Raw genomic sequence first — 21,279 nt, 5'->3', positions numbered from 1 at the left:
AACGAAAAGGTCAACTGAAATGGTCCGTGAAAGTGTACAAAAACTGAATAAACAAATAAATAAATAATTTTATGTAAATTTTACCAATAAATGATTGGCGCTTCATTTTATAAAATCTATTTCATTAATATACTAATACTTAAACGACTTTTGACGTAAAATCAAGTAAACTGAAAGGTCAACTAGAATTTGTTTTAAAGATAACCATTCGATTCATCATAAGAAAATAAATTAACATTTATTTCTGTAAACAAATTATTATTATTATTATTATCACTATTAAATGTACACTAAATATTTAAATATACAATTTAAAAGATTATTTTGATAGAAATTTGTGAAATAGAATTGTAAACAAATTTATCTGTAAATAAATATAACATTTAATTTTATATTTACAAAACAAAATAATGAAAACATATAGATCAAGGACTTATGAGAAACAAATAATAAAAAAAACAAATATTTTTTAATCTTTAATATTCCATAAGTTATATCAATAGTAATTTAGATATTTTTTTAATACTAAAGTAATAGGATTCATGAGGATAAAAATATTAAATACCTTTGTCGTTTGATAATTAATTTTTAAAATATGATCAGACTACATTTCTAGTATAGTTAATAGGAATTAATCCTTTTAGCTTTTTAATGAAAAATAATAAAAAGATTTTGAAGAAATTTATTTAGTTATGTAACTTAACTACGAATATAGATATTTCGGTAGAAAATGCGAAGGGATTATTAGCAAACGTTAAAAAATCGATACTTTAAATAATACTTATAGATAAATATTTTCGGTAAACTCGGGGATACAGGATCTGGTCATATAAAATGAGAATATTTTTATTTTCTTTATGAAATAACGATGTATTCTTATCAATTTAGAGAAATAATGTAGCTGCGCGTGATTTACTAGTAAAGAAAAACAATACACGAGTACTGTTGATCCATTTATTTGATGATACATCAAATAAATAATCAATCAGGCGTTCAAAACTAACTCCTAGCATAAAAAAAAATCTGTGTAAGAATTATAAGATAACATTGACGTATTTTAAATTTATCTGTTTTACATTCTTCATTATTGTAAATAATATTACAAAAGTCTACAGTGAATATTTCGTTAAATATTAAAGTACACCCAGTGTTGATAACGAAAGAAATCGAAAACTGTTATCATTACGATATTTTTTTGTTAAGTAGAGTACGTACGTTAATACTATTTATATTTTCTAATTGAGGGCAGGTGAGGGGAAGAAAAAATCAAAAGCAAGTTCCTGGAGTCCCTTGTGCTTGCCGGAGAAAAACTGATCTACAGAGTTCTGCATCTCTTATGAACGTCTCATGTATTCGAGAAGAGGTACCAGAAGAAGGAAGCTTACAGAACGCATGGAAAATAACGTTCAATCACGGAAGAAATGTTTTTGTACATAACACGACTCTTTTTCTGCATAAAGTTAGGAAGTTGAGCTCACTGATCCGACTACATACGACTATTAAATTTGAGATCAAAGATTGTTCCGAGCGTATGAACAGCCGTGTTCGTATGTTGGAGGAGTTCGCAGATGTTTTGGATGATATACCTGTGGAGCCTCAGGAGAAATCATCTACCAGGCTGAGCAACAGCGAATGAAGCTGCACAAACATAATTTATCATCACTTAAACGTGATGACATCTCTGAGTCACCAGAGGATGTTGGGTCTGCTTGGATAATAGACATGGCGTTGGGAGTCATGATGACACCCGCAACACGCACCAGTATTCCGTAAGGCTTCATGGATTCGGGTTACAGCCGGGGCGAACAAATTGAAGGTGCAACAGGTCCTTGTGGAGCAGTCTACTGCACGTGATCTATCCGAAGGGGACAATGGATGTAAAATTGATGTGGGCCGGACGGACTATGCTTTAGTGGTTAATTCGGTAGTTGGGGAATGCAAGGTGGTCATTTGCAGGTCTGTACCTCAAGTGATACAAGTTAGGCAGGATCGACTAGCTGCTTTTGTGGGCCCTCGGGTCGCCTTGGACCCGAGGACCGAGACCGAGTCCCGGCTACCTAAGTGGGGCCTAGTGCCCTACCCAGGTAGTTTGAGGCGAAGGCACCCTTCGGATCTGAGTTTATGCGTAATTGCGGATCCGGGGGGCGGGGAGATTACAGATGAATTAAATAAAAAAGTCGTATGTCAGAAACAACCCACTTCCCCCGGTACCCGGCTTTACTAGAAGGATTTTTTGTTACATATAAGAAACTTATTAATTTTATTAGTATCAAATAATAATTATTTATTTATGTATTTTATCTTGTGTAACAGAAGAGCTACATAAGCCTTTGTATATTATACATTCAACAATAATTATAATAATTCATTTATAAAAATAAAATACAATATTTTTTTATTTACATGGTAGTTTTAGAAGAAAAAAAAAACAATTTAAATCGATAGTAAAATTAACACCTTAATAGAAATAAGGGAAATATAAAAACAAAAACTTTTATATTATCTAATATGAAAGAGCAAGTAAATAATATTCAAGTGAAAACATTTCCATCTTTACATTGTAAAAAAAATAATAAATCAACAATGCATTGTTATATATTTATATCATTCTTAAAATAGGCGTAACCCATTACATATTAAACTATATGAAGGTATTTAAAAGTAAACTTTTACTGCTTATATTGTAAATAAATAAAATACTATATATATTTATTGTGCTATAGGGGGTTCGATTCAAATAGTTTCTAAAGTCTTGCGTTAAAGTGAGAGCTGCAATTATTATTAACTCTATACATTATAACAATATGATATCAGAACGGGCAACTATTGAGATAGGTGTTGGATTATATAATAGATACGGTGTGACTGGAACGTATCTTATTTTTTTTTAAACCAATAGATTATCGACCTACCACTGAGAAATTATAAAATAATAATAATAATAGCAATAAAAAAAAATCGAACAGTGCCCCTGAGCGAGACGGACTCGACTTCTATTGTGTCTCAAATATGCTAACACAGCATACGTACGACACAATGAGTCTTCTCTTAAATGTCCTTGGATATTTTAATTGGTTTGTCAAAATTCTTAAAAAATAAATTTAGCCATTGTAATAAATGTCTTATTAACATTTTTTTTAAATTTTATTTTGAAATTAATTAATTGTTTAGATATACCGTCAATGTGTTGTAGTTTTTGATGGAATACAGAAATATTGTAAAATAACTTTTCCTCGATTAATAAATAAATATATAATATTGTATCTTATTAAGGAATAAAGAACTTAATTTTTAGCTAATTTGCTTGTTAGTGACAAACTTTATTTATTAGTTAAAAATCTAAACCCTTGGCGGAAATCGAACCTGATAAATTATTAATTTTGTAGTTAACTATATTACTGACGATGAACCCAGATTAGGTTTAATTATTCTAAATATTTATTATACGCTGGTTCAATCAATTAAATAAGTCTTTATTTCATTTGTAATATAAATTAATTTTATTATATTTAGAACTTGTAATTCATATATTTATAACAGTATTGTAACTATTAAATTCGTAAAAAAACCATGTTGAGTCTTTGAAGGATGCAAGAAGACCGACTAAAAGTAGGGCATTAGACCAATTCAAATAATAGAAGAAACAAAAAAAAAGAGAATTTATAATGAGTAAGAAAAAAATGAAAGTTTTTATTTTAAAATTTAAAAGTCCTCTATTAATAAAATTAAATGATCCTCCTTTTAATAAAAAAGGAGCAAATGAAACCTGGTCTTAACACTATATAACAGGGTAATTTAATAATTAAATATACAAACAGCTGTGGCGGCAAATTAGTTGGTAAGAGGATTAAGATATTTTCAGTACAGTAAGTAGGTAATCCTGTGTTGAGTTTTGGTCAGCCGTTTGAGTAATAATGTTTTGTTTAAAACTTCAAAATTTCACTTTACAACGGCGAGTCCTCTTGAAGTTCTGGATTAGTTGAATAGCGTACATTCCTTTTTGTTATACCCAAAGGTTGAAAAACCGGTAAAATTTATTCTCATATTACCAGACATAAGGACAAAGCTGTATTAATCGCAAAAAGTTTTACAAATGGGTAGAAAAATTTAAAAACGGTTGAAATTCAGTGACTGGACTGTCACCATTCTGGATTTCCAACTAAAGATTTAACTCCAGCGCTTGAAACTCGGATAGACTTTCTCATTCAAGAAGATCGACGGATTATAGTTTAAAAATTACAAGTAAGTTTCCGTACAGTATATATTATTACCAGCAACCATCTCAAGTACCGTAAACCGTAAAACAATTGAAATATAGATTCCAACAGAGTCTACAGATCACCATAAGGAAACGACTACTCATGTGAACAGAGTTAAAACAACGGCACCGGCAGGATGGTGATGCTTTTTGTACAGAATTCTAACATGTGACGAAACATCGTTATTAACTGGAATCAAAAAGACAGAGCATCGAGTGGAAGCACAGAAGTTCACCTGTCAACAAAAAATTCCGGCCCAACCATCAGCAGGAAAAATTATGACAATTTTTTGGGTTGCAAAAGGTTCGATTTTTGTCAATTTTCTATAACAGTGAACAATAAACAGTACTGCTGTAACATGCTTATCAACGAAGTGAAGCCACCAGTATTTTAAAAAACGCTCTGGCGTTTTTTAAACAGTGGAAAGACATCATTCTATTTTACTATAACGCCCGGTCTCATACAGCTCAGGTAATTGGAGAAACCATTCACAAATTGCATCAGGAAGTACTAACTCATCCCCTCACCACACAGTCATTACACATTCCAATAGGATTTCCACTTGTTTGATCCACTCAAGGAGACGCTACATTGTAAGAAGTTTAACGGCAATAAATATGTTAAATAAAATGTGCTAATTTGGTTTTGATATCAAGACAAAAAGTTCTTTGTAGCGAGCATAAATAAGCTTAGTTATAGATGGGAAAATTTTATTGTTACTGGAGATTATCTTGAAAAGTGAAAAAAAAAATCACATTGGTTAAATAAATAAATAGTTTCAACTTCAGAATAATTTGTGTCTAGTTATTATGTCATTCTTGTATATTGTAAAAAAAAAAAACAAAACGAAATATTGAAATAAATATCAATTCTTCTTAATAAATAATCAATATTACAATGTAAACATTTCTAAGACAATAAAAATCAATTAACTACGGTAGAAGAAAACATGAAATTATTTAATTATTAAAATAAAAAAAAAAGCAAGTTCATTATTAATAAATTACGTTATATAAAAAAAAAGTAACAATGATTGTTTTATTAAATCATACGATGATGATGAAAATAATTATTTTTTATAATTGTCATTAATATTCGTGACAAAGAATGACGGGTAAGGTAGAAAGATAATTGTTAATGGTAAAGGTTGTTGACCTTTATTTCTTTGAGTAAAATGTATTGTACATTTAACGTACAGACAAACAAACGCGGAAGTATTTTATTATTGTTGCAATTAAAGTTAATATTCAAATAACGTTTTTAATATGACTTAACTGTTACTTTTTTTTATACAGTTATTATTTCATTATTTAAACAGTAAACTATTTAAACGTACTTTGAAATTATAATTAATATTTTAATATAATCTTTAGAGTTTAAATTACTTAACCAAAATTCTGTTAAAACAAAAGGAAGTATTAATATTTTTTATAACTCTTGAAATAACAATTTTTGAAACATCTATCCCTATGAATTTATACTATTTATTTCATGTTGGGAATCATCGACCCCTTTGAGAAACAGCTTCTCTGTAAGTGATCCCCCGTTTTTACTTTAATTTCAAATTGTTTCTAAAACAATTTGTGATTTATATGTATAAATCTGAAAATAATAATTCGAAAAACAAAAACCAAACACAGTAACAGAAAAATCTTTCATGGACCATTAAAACGCCTATAAAAACAAGAAAAGATATGTATCTAACATGGCCGACCGTCTGCTGCAATAAAAACATAGTATCACTCATTATAAAAATAATTTAGAAGTTTGTTATGACAATAAAAAAATTAATATACTCGAAAAATATTACATTTATAAATTTAAAGAAAGACATAAAATGAATAATAAATAGATATTTTTGAAAATGGAAAATGACACTTTAATTAAAGACAAAGTCAGTTGTAGCAGTTGGCAACAATATTTATAGTTACATGACATTTTGAATTAACATAATTTCAGGTGATAGTGATATTATGTTATTCCAATTTAACGGTTGCAGCCGGCCTCCGTGGCCGGAGTGGTAGCATCTTGGCCTTTCATCCGGAGGTCCCGGGTTCGAATCTCGGTCAGGCATGGCATTTTCACACACGCTACAAATCATTCATCTCATCCTCTTAAGCAATTTCTGAACAGTGATCCCGGAGGTTAAAAAAAAAATGTTACGGTTAATTCCAGTTCTTTGGTAGTTGGGTTTTTAGTAACCACACATCTCAGGAATGGTCGACCTGAGAGTGTACAAGACCACACTCATACATACCATCCTCGAAAGTAATACCTTACGGTGGTTCCGGAGACTAAACAGAAAAAGAGAGAAAGAAAGAAGAAGTTTTACGGTTGCAAAATTTTACATCTTCCTTTAAGTTTTTATTTCTTTTTACTTCCTTGCACAAAGTAAAAGGAAAATTTTCGGTTTCCAAAAAATTTCGGTTTCCAGATTTCATCAGAAATATCTATTTTGACCATCCCTGAATCCATTTTGACTAATTTCGGCGTTACGTCTGTACGTAACGCCATAGATCTCGCATAACTCAAAAACGATTAGAAGTAAGATGTTGAAATTTTGGATTTAGGACTTGTAGTATCTAGTTGTGCATCTGCCTTTTTGATTGCAAACGACTTAACCAAAGTGTCCAAAAAAGCCCAAAATTCAAAAAAAAATTGAATTTTGAACTTTTTCTTAACTAAGATCTCATTGAGAGCTCTTCAACGATATATCATAAATTATACTTATTTTCATTGGTTCCAGAGTTATAGCCAAATAAACTTTTAATTAATGAAATATTTGGGTCTTAGGGGAAGGTACATCGGTTCGAATCAGACTTCATCTTCTTGTTTTTTTTATTTAAATATATTGATTTATTAATAATTATTAACCTCTGATAGTAAAAAAAAGTTTTACGATGAATAATAATAATTCAACAAAAAAAAAAAAAGAAAAAAAACATCAAAAGTTTTTAATGAGATTTTATGTACTTTTCATTCTAAAGAAATGAGTAAATGCAATTTAACAGGCGTACAAGGAAGTCATATGTTGTGCATATCAGATTATCAGATTTTTTCATGTAATTATAAAATTACGTACCAACTGATGATGCGGGAAAGTTGACTTTTGTTAGTTTATTAGATTTCTTTTCTACTACTGTGTTTGTTTTTACAAATATTATTTTGAGATTAATTGGCAACAGTAGTATGTTAATGAAATATTTGAATTTTCAGAAAAAATTATATATATATATATATATTAGTATTTTATATAAATTATAAACATTTAAAAAAAAAATAAAATAATAGTAATGAAGCAAGCCTAGATTTTATATCAAATACTTAGAAGTCCTTCTTATATGTACGTGATGGTAAAAATGATTTGAAGTTAAGTTTAATAAATTAAAAGAAAAAGTTACTGCTAGCAGATTTTACATAAAGTTGGTGATTCATTTACGCAGTATATTATTCACAAGTGATAAATTATTTTGGTTATAGAGGAAATCTTATCTAAATTACTAATACAGGAATAATTTTTAACTATTTTTAAATATAATAAAAAGTAAAAATATATTTTAACTTTTAATATTTTTTACACAGAATATTAATTATTAATATTCTGCATAAAAAAGAATTTATTCATTCATATGATTATAGTACTCATTTACTCATAAAATGATTATAATTCTATATAGATGCATTGATAGAAGAAAGAGTTTGAATAATAATTATTAAAAACTATTAAAAAAGTGAAATTATAAAAATAACGAAACAGATTTTATGATGTCCAAGGTTATATGATTAACATATCGAATTATACAATATACTCGTATATATGATCACATATATAAACTTATAAATTTTTAATATATTAAAATTATGATCAGCCCATCATAATTTACAGTCCATTACTATAATTACAAGGTATACCGGCATAATAAGACATCAGAATAAATTTTACTATTCACGCTTATATAAAAGTAATATTGTTTCATTTATAATTTTAAGTTACTTTATTATCTTAAAAGTTTGTCATATAAAAATTATACTTTCTAAATTTATTAGACCTTGATGGAAATTATTATTAGTTTTAACAAATTACACTCAGGTAACAATCACAGATTTAAATTATATTTTCGATAAAAAAACTGTATAACTGGACTAATTATTACTATTTCAAAACAACAGTTTATATATAAATATAAACAGTTAATATATTTTATAATATTCCAATAATAAAAAATACGTTAAAATTTTAAACGGCATACTATTTATAAATACAATTGTTTTATCTTTGTGTAATTAAATCTGTTTGCTGTTGTACAGGATACAATATGATTTTTTTTAAAGTAACATTTTTTTTCCTAATATACGTTGCAATCTGTTCAACTAGTAAACAATAAGCAACCTCCACCACCCAACGGCCCAATGAGATGAGGATGATATATATAAATATAAATGAATGTAAAGATTTTGGCCGACCATTCCTGAGACGTGTAGTTAATTGAACCCCATCTACCAAAGTACACTGGTATATACTGTCTAGTATTCAAATCCGTATAAAGGCAACTAACCTTTACTAGGATTTGTACCACAGAACTTTCGACATCGAAAATCAGTAATTAAACAATTGTTTTCCGACGACGAGTTAACCATTCTAGACCTGCCCGGTGGGCTAACACTAAACTGATGTAAATTTTAATTCTTTTCTCTTAAAGGTAACGTATATCAAGATAGCACTGAGTTCATGCAAATTTTATATTCTCTACTAATTTTATTCTGTTATCATTTAAAATTTCTATAAAGTTCTATTACAAGTAGAAAAGAACGTTTTATTAACTGGTTTTTTTTAATTACACGTTCTTAATTTATGAGATGAACTGTTTTACTGCTTCTAAGACTAAATAAAATTAACTTTTTATATATATTATCTCTTGAAAAAAAGAAAGAACATTCACAAACCTGAACAGTTATATACCATTTGTTTACAATGCCAGAATTCCATGAATCAAATTATTCCTTATAAACAATTGTTAATCAACTAAGGATTGGAAATGTATCCTTTTATTTTATTAAATGATAAACTATCAATTTAATTTTATGTTACCATCCTCGAAATTGCCAGTAATGAAATGTTAACCATTACACCAGCCCATGGGCTAAAGTATGGAAGATTTTTTTAAATTATAAAAAACAAAAGTGTTCCTAAACTAATTTTTGTAAAAATTTTTTTACAGCTTTAATTATAAAAAAATCCATTTCTGAACAAAATAGAAGTAAAAAAGAATTTATTTAATAAAAAATATAGTCAAAATGAATTAATTATTTCAAAACAATTATTATAATATCAGAATACATTTACCAGGAAATAATAAGCTATTTCTCCAAATTTAAAAGTTTATGTTTATTAGTGTAATATCTTTCTCAAAAAAATTAATTCAACTCACATTTCACTTAATAAAAATTAAATGGAAATTATTCAAGGATAATTGATAACAACATTATATCATTTTTTATACTTGAGAATTACATGGTAGCTTTTGATGACTTATTGTCTAGACAATATGCCATCAAAATATAATAGAATAGACGTAATTTACAGATGGTGTCTATCCTACTGACAAAGTACTGAGATATTGTACAAAATACATGTCAGTATTTTTACAACTTACAAAGGAATAACAAAATATAAAAGAAAAAATAATTAAATTAGAAATTTTGTATCGTATATTAAATCATCTCTAGACTGATTATAATATAATAAATTGTTATTTTGGAAAATCTCACTCTTTTAACATGTTATTTTAATTAATAAAATTATTATAATTAATAATGATAAATTAAAATTTAATTTCAAAGATTATTTGAAATTACTGTATAATAAATTAATGTATTTATTAATTCTAATATTAGCACTAGTATTTTTGTATTTATTTATTTTTTGTTACTGTAAAGAAAGGATTTATCATGGCGGTTTTATATTAACACATCTATTTTTCCATAATTTCTGGCACAGGATGGATTTTCAATAAAAAAAAAGAATTTACACTTACTCAACCGTTTAAGTTTGAAAAAAAGTCAAATAACTGCACTTTAATGTGGTGTGTAATAAATAAACTGAAGCTCTTATGGTACATTAGGTAACATCAGTTAATAATAATCACAGAAAAGACTAAAAAATTGAAAAAAGAAACTTAATCAATAAAAAACAAGTTTTTTTCATAATATAATTAATTTAAAAAAAGAATTAAAAACTGTACAAAATGAAAGAATGAAAATAAACTACTACAGTAAAAAAAGATTCACAATAAAAATTTTTATGAAAACTTGGTTTTTTAAATAAAAAATGTCATAATCGAATAAATTGACGGTGTAATTTAATTTAAACGTAAAATGACAAAGGTAAATAAAAACTTTTTAAATTTTAAATAAGGTTAAATGAAGCACGTTTTTCTTTTTAATAGAATGGTTATAATAATGATTACAGTGAATTGTTTGTCATTAAATGTTGCCTTAACCTTGGTCCCACCTGTCATAACGTCATACATAACAGTCACAGACGGAAGTCTTAAAATATATACTAATGTGGACAAAAGTAGTCTTACGCCCTCCATTTTTATATCATATAAATTGATAAAAAAAAAGTATATGTATTTATTTCTTCATACATTTTTATGAATAATAACCGCAAATACATACCTACCAGATTCCTAGAAATAAAAAAGTTAAACGTGAAGCTATGTACATGTAATATATATATGTAATAAAACTACTTTTTATTTTATACCAGTTTAATTGGCATGGATTCTTGTTTTAACTAATTAAATACTGTGATGCAGTCGTGTTAAAAGCAAAAAATAAATGTTTTAAATTTATGGATTATAATTCAGTTCTTTTTATGACCAAGGGATTTGGCAACTTATACTTAGTTTTAAAGGAACATCTTGCTTAAATTAGTAATTTTATAAAGTAATTTATCAAAAGGACATCTAGTTTAAAAATAAGACCTCTTTTTTTTAATGTTTTTATTTGTAGTTGCATCAACAATTACAGTCATTAGCGACTAAACTAACACTACCATGTAGTGTTACATAAAACAACAAAAATAAACAATAAAGAAACAGGAACAATAAAGAATAAACATAGACAAGTAGCAACAACAAATACAAACTAAAATACATAAATCAGAGAAAAATCACTAAATCGTATTCTTCATTTCACTGTAGGAGAGGAACCCCAACAGACATTTTATACCTTCTTTCTGGTTTAATAGAAATTTCATATCTGAACCCAGGTCTATGTTTTGCCGGATGGATCCAAAGATTGGGCAATCAAAGAGCAAATGGTGCACGGACTATTTAACCTTACAAGCCTCACAGATCTGAGGAGAGCCAAATACATGAGTATGGGCAAGCCTGGTGTGTCCAATCCTTAGCCGAGTTAAGATGACTTGGTCTCTTCTGTCGCTCGGGGAAAGGGGTTTCTCGAGCACATTCTCCCGGATGTTATGTAATTCCGTGGGGTGACTCAGCAGCCAGAACCTATTCCACAGAGCCCGCAATTTTACATCTCATGAAGTCTCTCTCACATATCGATTGTACTCGGATGCCATTTATTGCAGCTCTCTTGGCAGCCTCATCGGCCCGTTCGTTCCCGAGGGTGTCACAATGGCCAGGAGACACAGGTGTCACAATGACCAGTACCACAGTCTTATTTATCCTTCAAAGGATATCATGAATAATCTGGACGATGGATTCAGAACGTTTGCAGCTCAGGCTCTCAAGTACACTCCTACAGTCGGTAATTACTAGGAAGCTATCATCGCTACGGGTTTCGATAACTTTCAAAGCGGAGTAAATTGCACAGGCCTCGCAAAAGAACGCAGAAGAACAGGCATTAAGTTTATATAATATCTCGGTGTCAGGGAGAACAATAGAACAGAGCCGTCTATGTAGATGAGAGATGTACACATTGTACTTCTTAGCCATGTTGTTAAATTGGTCTCTAGCAGACTGGAAATCTGGATCCCGTTTACGACTTATTTTAACAATGAAAATGTGTTTTAAAATTTAAAAAAAACGGCTGTGTACATAAATTTCAAAAAGTTAATAAAAAATGAAAATTTTTAACCAATTTACGTACTTTTCATTTTAAAGAAATGTGTATGTAATTTAATAGGCGTACAAGAAAGTTATGTGATGTCTACAACGGATTTTATATATATATATATATATATATATATATATAAAAACAGCAATTCTTTAATTTCTAAAATGTCGTGTTACATTTTCAATCAGGCGAACTGTTATTTTATTCATCACGTCAAAATTTGGATACTATCTTTTATACATAAGTACGTACAGTGATGTTTTCACACGTCAGTAAAAAGAATTTTTAAGTTTTAGTTCCGATGAGCTATTAGAAAGTTCTATTTTTTCTTAATAATAATAATATGTTCTTGCTTAAAATGTAGTACAAGAGATGGAGAAATTATTTAAAGATTTTATTTTATAATTACAAACATTTCAAACATTGTTTTATGAAATATATTTTTAGTAGAAATCGTTTTGTGGTTAATTTATTGTAAATTTTTAAGAACTTTACTGGATTTACAGATAATAAGGTGTGCTCCTTATATCCAGTGGTTTTTAACAAAACAATAGAACCGTAGAAATTTCAAATAATAATAAACAAAATTCCTAGTTACAATGTCGGATTAGAATAAACCGTAAAGATTATTTTTAAATTTAAATTAATCTTTCAACTTTTACAAATTTTTCATTCCATTGTTTCGTTAAAAAAAAAAGAATTAAATAAAATTTATGTTGTAAAATGATAAACGGTATAGATAAAACGTTTTTTGAACAAAGAAAACTTCTTATTAGTTACAATACTATAAGGATTAAAATAACTTTCGAATTCATTATAAAAATAAAATAGATCTTTGTTAAGAATGACATACTCCACAAGAAGCCGAATATTAAAGAATTGCGTGTCATTATGAAGAACAAGACGAATAAGTAAAAGAAGAAGAAAAAGGTTATTTATCCAGATCCGTGTTCGGGGAAAACTTAAGATTGTTTGAAAGAGGAGAATGCAATCATAGACCAGATGTAAATTGAAAGGCGTACTTTGTACTGCCACTGTTTATGGAGAAACGCTGTTTCACTCGTCGAACGAGCGAGTGTGTTATAGTTGAGTTGAGTGACGCTCCATTTACTTTCACAGACCGTTTGCCTTGCTGTTCCGATTATATACCAACCTTTCGCCGCTTTGAAAGCGATATTAAACTACTTTAACTTGTTTCTAAAATTATAATAAAATATTTTAAATTATTTTAATTATTATATTCTAAACTTAATGTTTAATCACAATTTAAGGACTTTTTTAAACTAATACAGTTGTTGAAGAAAATCGTAATAATTAATATCAAATTTTAAAGTCTATTTATATTTAGTAATTTGAGTGCTACTTTGATAAGAATGGTAAAATATTGTTATTTTCTTAATGAACTTCCTCGTATTTAATTGTAACTCAAAAAAAAAAAATTATTAAAAAAATATTAGATTACCGTTTTTTACTTGGCTACCCAGAAGCAGGGTATTTATTTATACTCTCAGAAAAAGTTATATCAATTTTCTTAAGATATTAAACAATCTCGAAACTGAGTAGATAATTATGTATGATGATTTTATTAAAAATAACATAAAAAAAATAATATAATAAAATTATAATAAAACATTTAAAAAGTAGGTTTGAAAAATACTCGAGTGACTGTTTCTTAACAATACTACGAAAGAAAACTAATCATAAAAAATAATAATCATTAAATTATAAACAAAATAAATTGAATATAGTTTAACAAATTTAATTAAAATAAACTATAAATAAGTAATTCAAAATACATTTCAATAGAATTAATGATACACATTAAAAAAAAAGTTCAAAAATTTTATTTGGAAAAATCAAAGAAAAATGACCACACCATATAATTAAATTTATAATATATCGTTATTAGTTATTACATCAGTTACTGATTTTAGAATTTGAAAAAAAAAATTACATATAGTTGCATCAACAATTAAACTCATTAGCGACTTATCAGTATAACGTAAATGTACCGGTAAACGTGCACTCTTGAATAAACTCAGGTCGACCATTCCTGAGACGTCTGTTTAATTGAAAGCCAAACACCAAAGAACACCGGTATCCATTATCTAGTATTCAAATTCAAATAAAAGCAACTAACTACTTTTATTAAGATTTGAACCTGAGAACTTAGAAATCAGCTGATTTACGACGACGCGATTTAATTAAAAATTAAATCTAAATTTTAGAATTTCTATTATTTTAAACTGATGTAAATGAATTCAACACTGCTCTTTTTATATTTATAGCGATCAGATATTTTGATTATAAACGATATTAGAAGAGAAGACATGCATAGGGCACATTATTCAGTAACATATAGCTATGAATGTATATTATAATTATTTTGGTAAATCTTTATTTCAGTATCAGTTTAGGAATTCGTAAGATTATCATAGGTGAGACAAAATGATAGGATGTTCTGACAATTTGTCATTAAACTTTAGTTATACTCCAAAGTAAATGTCATCGATTTTTGAGACGGTTAGGTCACGTGAATTATTTTAAGAATATGCTGTATCCTTAAGTATTGTTATTGACTAAAATAAAATTTCTTCGATTCGTATATAAAGTTTTAAAAATTGAGTTTTCATGATGTATCAGACTTTTTTTATATGTCTTTTTGAGTGACAATAGGCAGATGATAGTGTAAAAATGTAATTTATTGTTTTTAAATTCCCTGTAACAGTTTTGCAGCTGTCAAAAGTGGCATGGTTGTTTATATTTACTTATTAAGTAGAAATAAATAACTAATAAAAGTAATCTGTTTACTCTCTTTTATTTTTTAAAACTGAAACAATTAGTAAGGTCATTAGCGTCTACAATGGGGGTTGACTGGTTGTAATTTTTTTGAAACTGGCTGGGAATCCTACCTGAAACTTTTCATGTAGAAGGAATGAAGGTATTACCTTTGCTACAGAAGTCTAAACGTTGAAAATTATATTTGTAAAAACGGTATAATTATAATTTTCCCTTACTTTTATTTTTTTATTTAAAAATACTTGAAAAGATTATTAATAAAAAAAAAAACTAATGGTAAATTTTTTAACCAATAAAGACGGAGAATTAAAAGTGAAAACGCTGTCCTCATAAATTATGAAATAAAACAAAGATAAAGTAAAATATTTGTTAAAACGTGTATTTAATTTCAAAAGAAAATATCACCACCATTCAAAAAATTAGTGAATTTCAATAACATTTCGGTGGTTCCTATACCGATTAGAATTAACAAAAATCATAACATGATCTGTAACATTGAATTGATATGTTATAAATTACATCTACATAATTTTTAATTCAATACATAAGAATTAATTAACTAAACTTTAACCTCTGCGCGAAACGATTCATCAGCCCGTTTGTTGGCTCATCGACGGACAACATGGCAACAATGCATTCTACTAACTACACCAAGGAATGTTGCCAGGTTGTGCAAATCATTTGAAAACTTCTTTCGTCGTCACACATATAGTATCTTATTTATTTTATATTTATCAAAAGGACAATATTACTTTTGCTAATTTATATGTTAATGTAAAAAAAAAAAAATTAAATATGTATGTAAATTTATATAAGTAAGTTTGTGTATTATTTGTATGAATAAATATTTTAACTGTTTGTAACCGAAGAAGAAAATCGAAATGAAATATTTTTACGGTAAAAAAAAAAAATAATCATATACGTAATAAAAAAACATGATAATGAGTAAATTCTATAATTGGAAAGAATCTAAGGTCAAATGAATATTTATCATAAATTATAGATTTACAAAATAATAGATCAAATTAAAAATTTCATAATGATGAATACATTATTTAAATATCAAACAAATTGGAACACGATAATAACACATTTAACAAAAAAAAGAAGAAAAAACAAACTTAATAATAATTATTGATCTGTATCTTTGATTTTAAGTTTTCTAAATTTTATCATATTTCTAATAAATTAATAATTGATTTTTAAGTACTTAAAAAAATATATAATTTTTAAATAAAAAGTTGAAGCATTTAAAATAATTTATACATGAAATACACAGAATTTGCGTCTGAAAGAGAACTGTCTCTATAGGTACAGTTTATTAATAGCAATATGGCGTGATGTAAAACTCGCTCAAGGATGTCAAGATTGCAAAACAGGCCTACGGACTGTGCTGAAGAAAGATAAAGATAGAGATGGAGTGAAAAGCACAGAGATAAAAAAGAAAGAGACAGAAACCCTCGTCAACCTTATTATATTCCAGTTGTCTGTTTATTCCAATCATACCCGACATGTAGAACGGACAAAGCATTTATAATAGAATATGTAAAATATATAGTATATTCTAAGTTACAAAAACACAAGTAGCTTACAACCGTTTTAAGAATAATGGTGAAAACAAGACGTCCTGTCCTTTCAGGTGTAATAAATGATAGAAAATTGAAGAACTAACAAGTTTAATACGTATATAATGCATAGTAAAGGCTACTTTTTAACTAAATTCGAAAAACATTATAAGCCAATTAGCATAAATTCAATAACATCACATATAATTTCATTCATAAATTCATCTTGATGTTTAACCTTGTATGTAAAACAAAAATAGATAATATTTTTAAAAGTAATTATTTAAAGATAATTACTGTTTAATTAAAATAATTATTGTAATTAATCTGTTAGGTTTTTATTACAATAAATTTATAAATAAATTAAATGGAAACTAATAAACTGACAAAAACCAAATATTTCTCGTAAATTTAAAAGTAGTAACAATTTTTTTTTAAACTTTCGTTTTAATATTTTAATAAAATAAAAACGATCTACAAGTATTTTTATGGATTGAAATATTAAATGATGTTGAGGGATAAATAAATCTGATATTCTAACGTAATATTCTTTGATGTAAGTCTACAGTACTCTATGGTGCATCCGAAGATTTTAGTACTAATCCGTTGAAAACAAAAAGAACATATTTAAATGAGAAATTTATTAAAACAATTTACAACTTCTTATTTTATAATATTTAGGTAAAAATAATAAATTCGAAATCAGAGTTTCGAACTAATATTATTCTGCTAAATAAACTGGTGAGTTACTACTATATCATAACTACATTAAGAATTTTAAGTAATCAATTTTAAAAAAAATAGTAATTATGATGTATGTTGGCCTATTATAAAAGTTTTAATATTTTATTATTTAATAAAAAAAAAAATTTGCATCTGAAAAATTTTTATATAATAAAACCAAATTAATTAAACTTTTCTTTATGACTTATTTCAAAACAGTCGCCTTTACGACCATCATCTGTGATTTCTCAACGGGCACATTTTAAAGTATGTTATTAAAAACGTTTTATTATAAAATTTAGTACGATTTTTCGCTTCAAAAGTTTATAATTCTAAATAATTTCCATCACCGAAAAAAAGAAAAATAATAGAAAAAAGGTGCATATTTATTATCGTAGTTTTGTATACATTTTTTTTCTATTAGTTGATTTTTTTAAAAATATTAACATTTTTCCTTAAAAAAGGAAAATTAATGAAATGTTTAAGTTTTTCAACAAATAACTAATTGGTTACAAATTTTCCTGTAAAACATATTGCTTTGTATATAAATAACACATAACGTGTTCACTGAAAACTTTACTTTTTGTTTTCTGTATACTAGTATATTTCATAAATTTTTGGATTTTTATGTATTTTCTACGTATTTTAGTTTTCTAATAAATTATAATAAATATTTTAATACATAAAACATCATTTTTAAAGCTACAGTATATTTTTTACGCATTAAATTTCACAAATAAATTGACCGTTCTTAAAGACTACAATTAAATTAAAAATAACAATTTAATCTTGAAATAGAATTTGATAGTGACAATATTTATTTTTTTGTTTTCGTCATGTATTTTCAATTACAAACGAATTTCGTATTAGGATAAGTGCCAAAACAAGACAAAAATTAAATTAAACGCATATTGTTTAACTACGCAATAATTCTGGAAAATTCTTCGTCACATCACTGAAGAATTATTTTTTTAATTCTATATAAAAAAAAATAAATACACAAAGTGGAAATTTTTATTACTGTAGATGAATTTACACAAATAAATCTCCTAACTATTTTACAATACGAATTAGCCACATTTCTTTCAATGAAAAATCGCTTTCGTTTTTACCACCTATTAAAGTTTCCATATATTCCACTTAAAAGAAACACAGTTCTTATCACTTTTTTTAAAATACTTGCGTTGTTAGAATTTTTTTTAATAATTTTTTTTTATTTATTTTGATACATACCGTGATCAAAGAAGACCATGGCTACTAAAGCTGTGCACACCACTACTGATTTGAAGGACATTGTCGATATCGTCTTTCACACTCTCACTTCAGGCAGACTGGTCGTTGTTGAGCCGTCACCTCGCTTTTATATCCCCTTCCACTGACCTAGTACGCGTAGGGGTGGTCCTTATAATATATATCTAAACTAATACTTTATACTGTATGTTCACCCCGTTTTCATTGTTTTCATTTGGGGGTTCCGTCAACAGAAATACTAATTACTTATTGTGGTTTTGTAAAGCTATCGCTAAATAAGTTATTAAAATTTGATTTCCTTAATTTATAATTTACATTCATCAATTAAACTTTATATTAAACAAACTGAAAATTACGTAAACGAACAAATAGATATTACATATCATTATGGATAAAACAAATGATTTTTATTAAAAGAAAATTCGATCTATTTAATTTTTAAATCATTCAGAATTTATGAAAAATTTTAATAATAAAAAAATACGTCAATTATTTTAATAAATTTAAAATGCTACGAAAAAATAACAGTTTTTTTATAAGTATTCCTCTATATGTATAATTAATGTAATTAGTTTTTACATTATGATAAATGATAAGGCAGATAAATTCAGATGAGTGATAGTCAAAGATACACAAGGAGGTGATGAAGCTACCGAAAAACCTTGATATCTTTCTTATTTCTACTACGAATTTTTCCTTTATTACTAATTATAAAAACTCATCAAGTAAGTATAATAGTACAGTCTACTAAACTGAGTACGCTGTAAAATTCTATATTTTATCCGCTTTGTACCAAAAAATTGAAATTGCGGGAGCAGCACATGATGACTAATCTAATTTATAATGACCTAAACTATATAGGTTATAATTATATAAACACAAATTTAGGTTTACAGTTGTACATTTATCTTTTTATTTAACATAAAAGAATGAGTTCCTACTCATTACGAAGGATAATCTATTTAATGTTCCTACATGAGAGAAAAGGATACATTTTTTCTTCACATCCTTCTTATAACCGTGATTTTTTAAAAAGCGTCTAAAACCACAGGCACCAATCATTTTTGCTTTCTCTGAGAGTAATGACTTTTACCGACAACAAGTTCCTTTAATGAACAAAATCAGGGTATCACTTATCGGGCTGTATTTCAGTGGTTTGGTATTCTGATGTTCTGTTAGTGAAAGAAGGAAACAGTAGTTTCATTCACGTAATATTTAGCATTCTTAAGTTTATTAACTTACTAATGTTTCGTATCACGTCATCTTCAAACTTTATGATTATTAGACATAATAGAGTTTGTTAACCCAAAAGGTCATAAATAAAAAACCTGTAATTTATTTCTTCCGTTAGAAAATAATTATGAAAGACTTTTTTTCATTAAAAATGTCTGGTGTATAAATCAAAACCTTTTTACAGAGATTTACATAAGTTTTTTAAACAGTTTACGTATGTATTTATTGTACAATATTACAACTAATAGCTGAATACAATTTTTTTAAGACAAAAGTCTATAAATGTTTGGTGATTTCAAATCGATCTGTTAAAAAAATATTTAAAAACTATACTACTGAAGGTACTCTAACGAAAAATATTCACATCTTATTATTATTAAAACACAGTTGGGTGTATTTTGTGATGTCATAACCTAATTGTTGTAATTTACCTGAAGTATGATAAAATAATTCACGAATATGGGATAAATATTTCCAAATATAAAATTACTCTGCGTCAAATTTATATTAGAAAGTGAAGAGTGAAGTGGTTTTTTGTTATATTCTTTACTGAACTCATTTATAAATTGTTAATCAACACGACATGCCCACCAAAATTTGGATAATATTCAATTATATCAGCGTCACCTTCACTCGTTAGGGACTGATTGGAAAATGAAAATGATACATTATTATTTTCAGAGAAAGCAAATGAGAAAAGTAATAATTCTAAATCTAATGCTTTTCATTCTTTACAATGAAAAATACTGAGACAGGTATTATAAAACGGCTTATTAATATATCTCTCTGTGGAAACAATGCATTCCATATATTTCCTCCATTGAATAAAGGAAAAATCTCACACGTAAAAGAAGAAAAATGTTAGAAAAAAACATTTATTATGCTGAAAAATTATAGTAAATTAAAACGACAAAACAGCTGAATATAATCTAATGTACTAGATCTAAGAAATTTAACTTACGTCGAACTACTACTTTTGCTGTTTAGCCTCCGGAACCACCGTAAGGTATTACATAGAGGATAATAGGTATGAATGTAAATAAAGTATAATTTTGTACAGTCTCAGATCGATCAATCCTGAGATGCGTGTGGTTAATTGAAAACTATCCATCAAAGAATACCGGTATCCTCGATCTGGTACTCAAATCCGTATGAAACTGCCTTTACTAGCATTTAAAACCTTAGAACTCTCGACTTCGAAATCAGCTGATTTGCGATGACGAGTTCATCAGTGGACCAACCCGGCGGGTAACTTAAGTCGATTGCTTCAGAGGATGAGATGAACGACTTGTAGGGTGTGTGAAAATTCCATGCCTGACCGGGATTCGAACCCGGGACCTACTGATGAAAGGCGGAGA

General features: G+C 27.3%; 1 protein-coding gene across 2 annotated transcripts in view; it reads right to left on the bottom strand.

Annotated features, from left to right (window-relative positions):
- Gasp (Chitin binding Peritrophin-A domain-containing protein Gasp) overlaps positions 1 to 18,801 on the bottom strand; it is a 74,498-nt gene extending 55,697 nt beyond the window's left edge. For both annotated transcript variants that reach the window (XM_075372245.1, XM_075372244.1), the window contains exon 1: positions 18,671 to 18,801. In XM_075372245.1, the coding sequence (XP_075228360.1) occupies positions 18,671 to 18,731 (61 nt within the window). In that variant the 5' untranslated portion in view covers positions 18,732 to 18,801. The remainder of the gene's footprint in view (positions 1 to 18,670) is intronic.
- Positions 18,802 to 21,279: the final 2,478 nt, after the last annotated feature.

The sequence above is a fragment of the Lycorma delicatula genome, chromosome 7 (genome assembly GCF_047948215.1).
Source record: "Lycorma delicatula isolate Av1 chromosome 7, ASM4794821v1, whole genome shotgun sequence".
NCBI lineage: Eukaryota > Metazoa > Arthropoda > Insecta > Hemiptera > Fulgoridae > Lycorma > Lycorma delicatula.
This window is presented reverse-complemented; position numbering and strand designations above follow the sequence as displayed.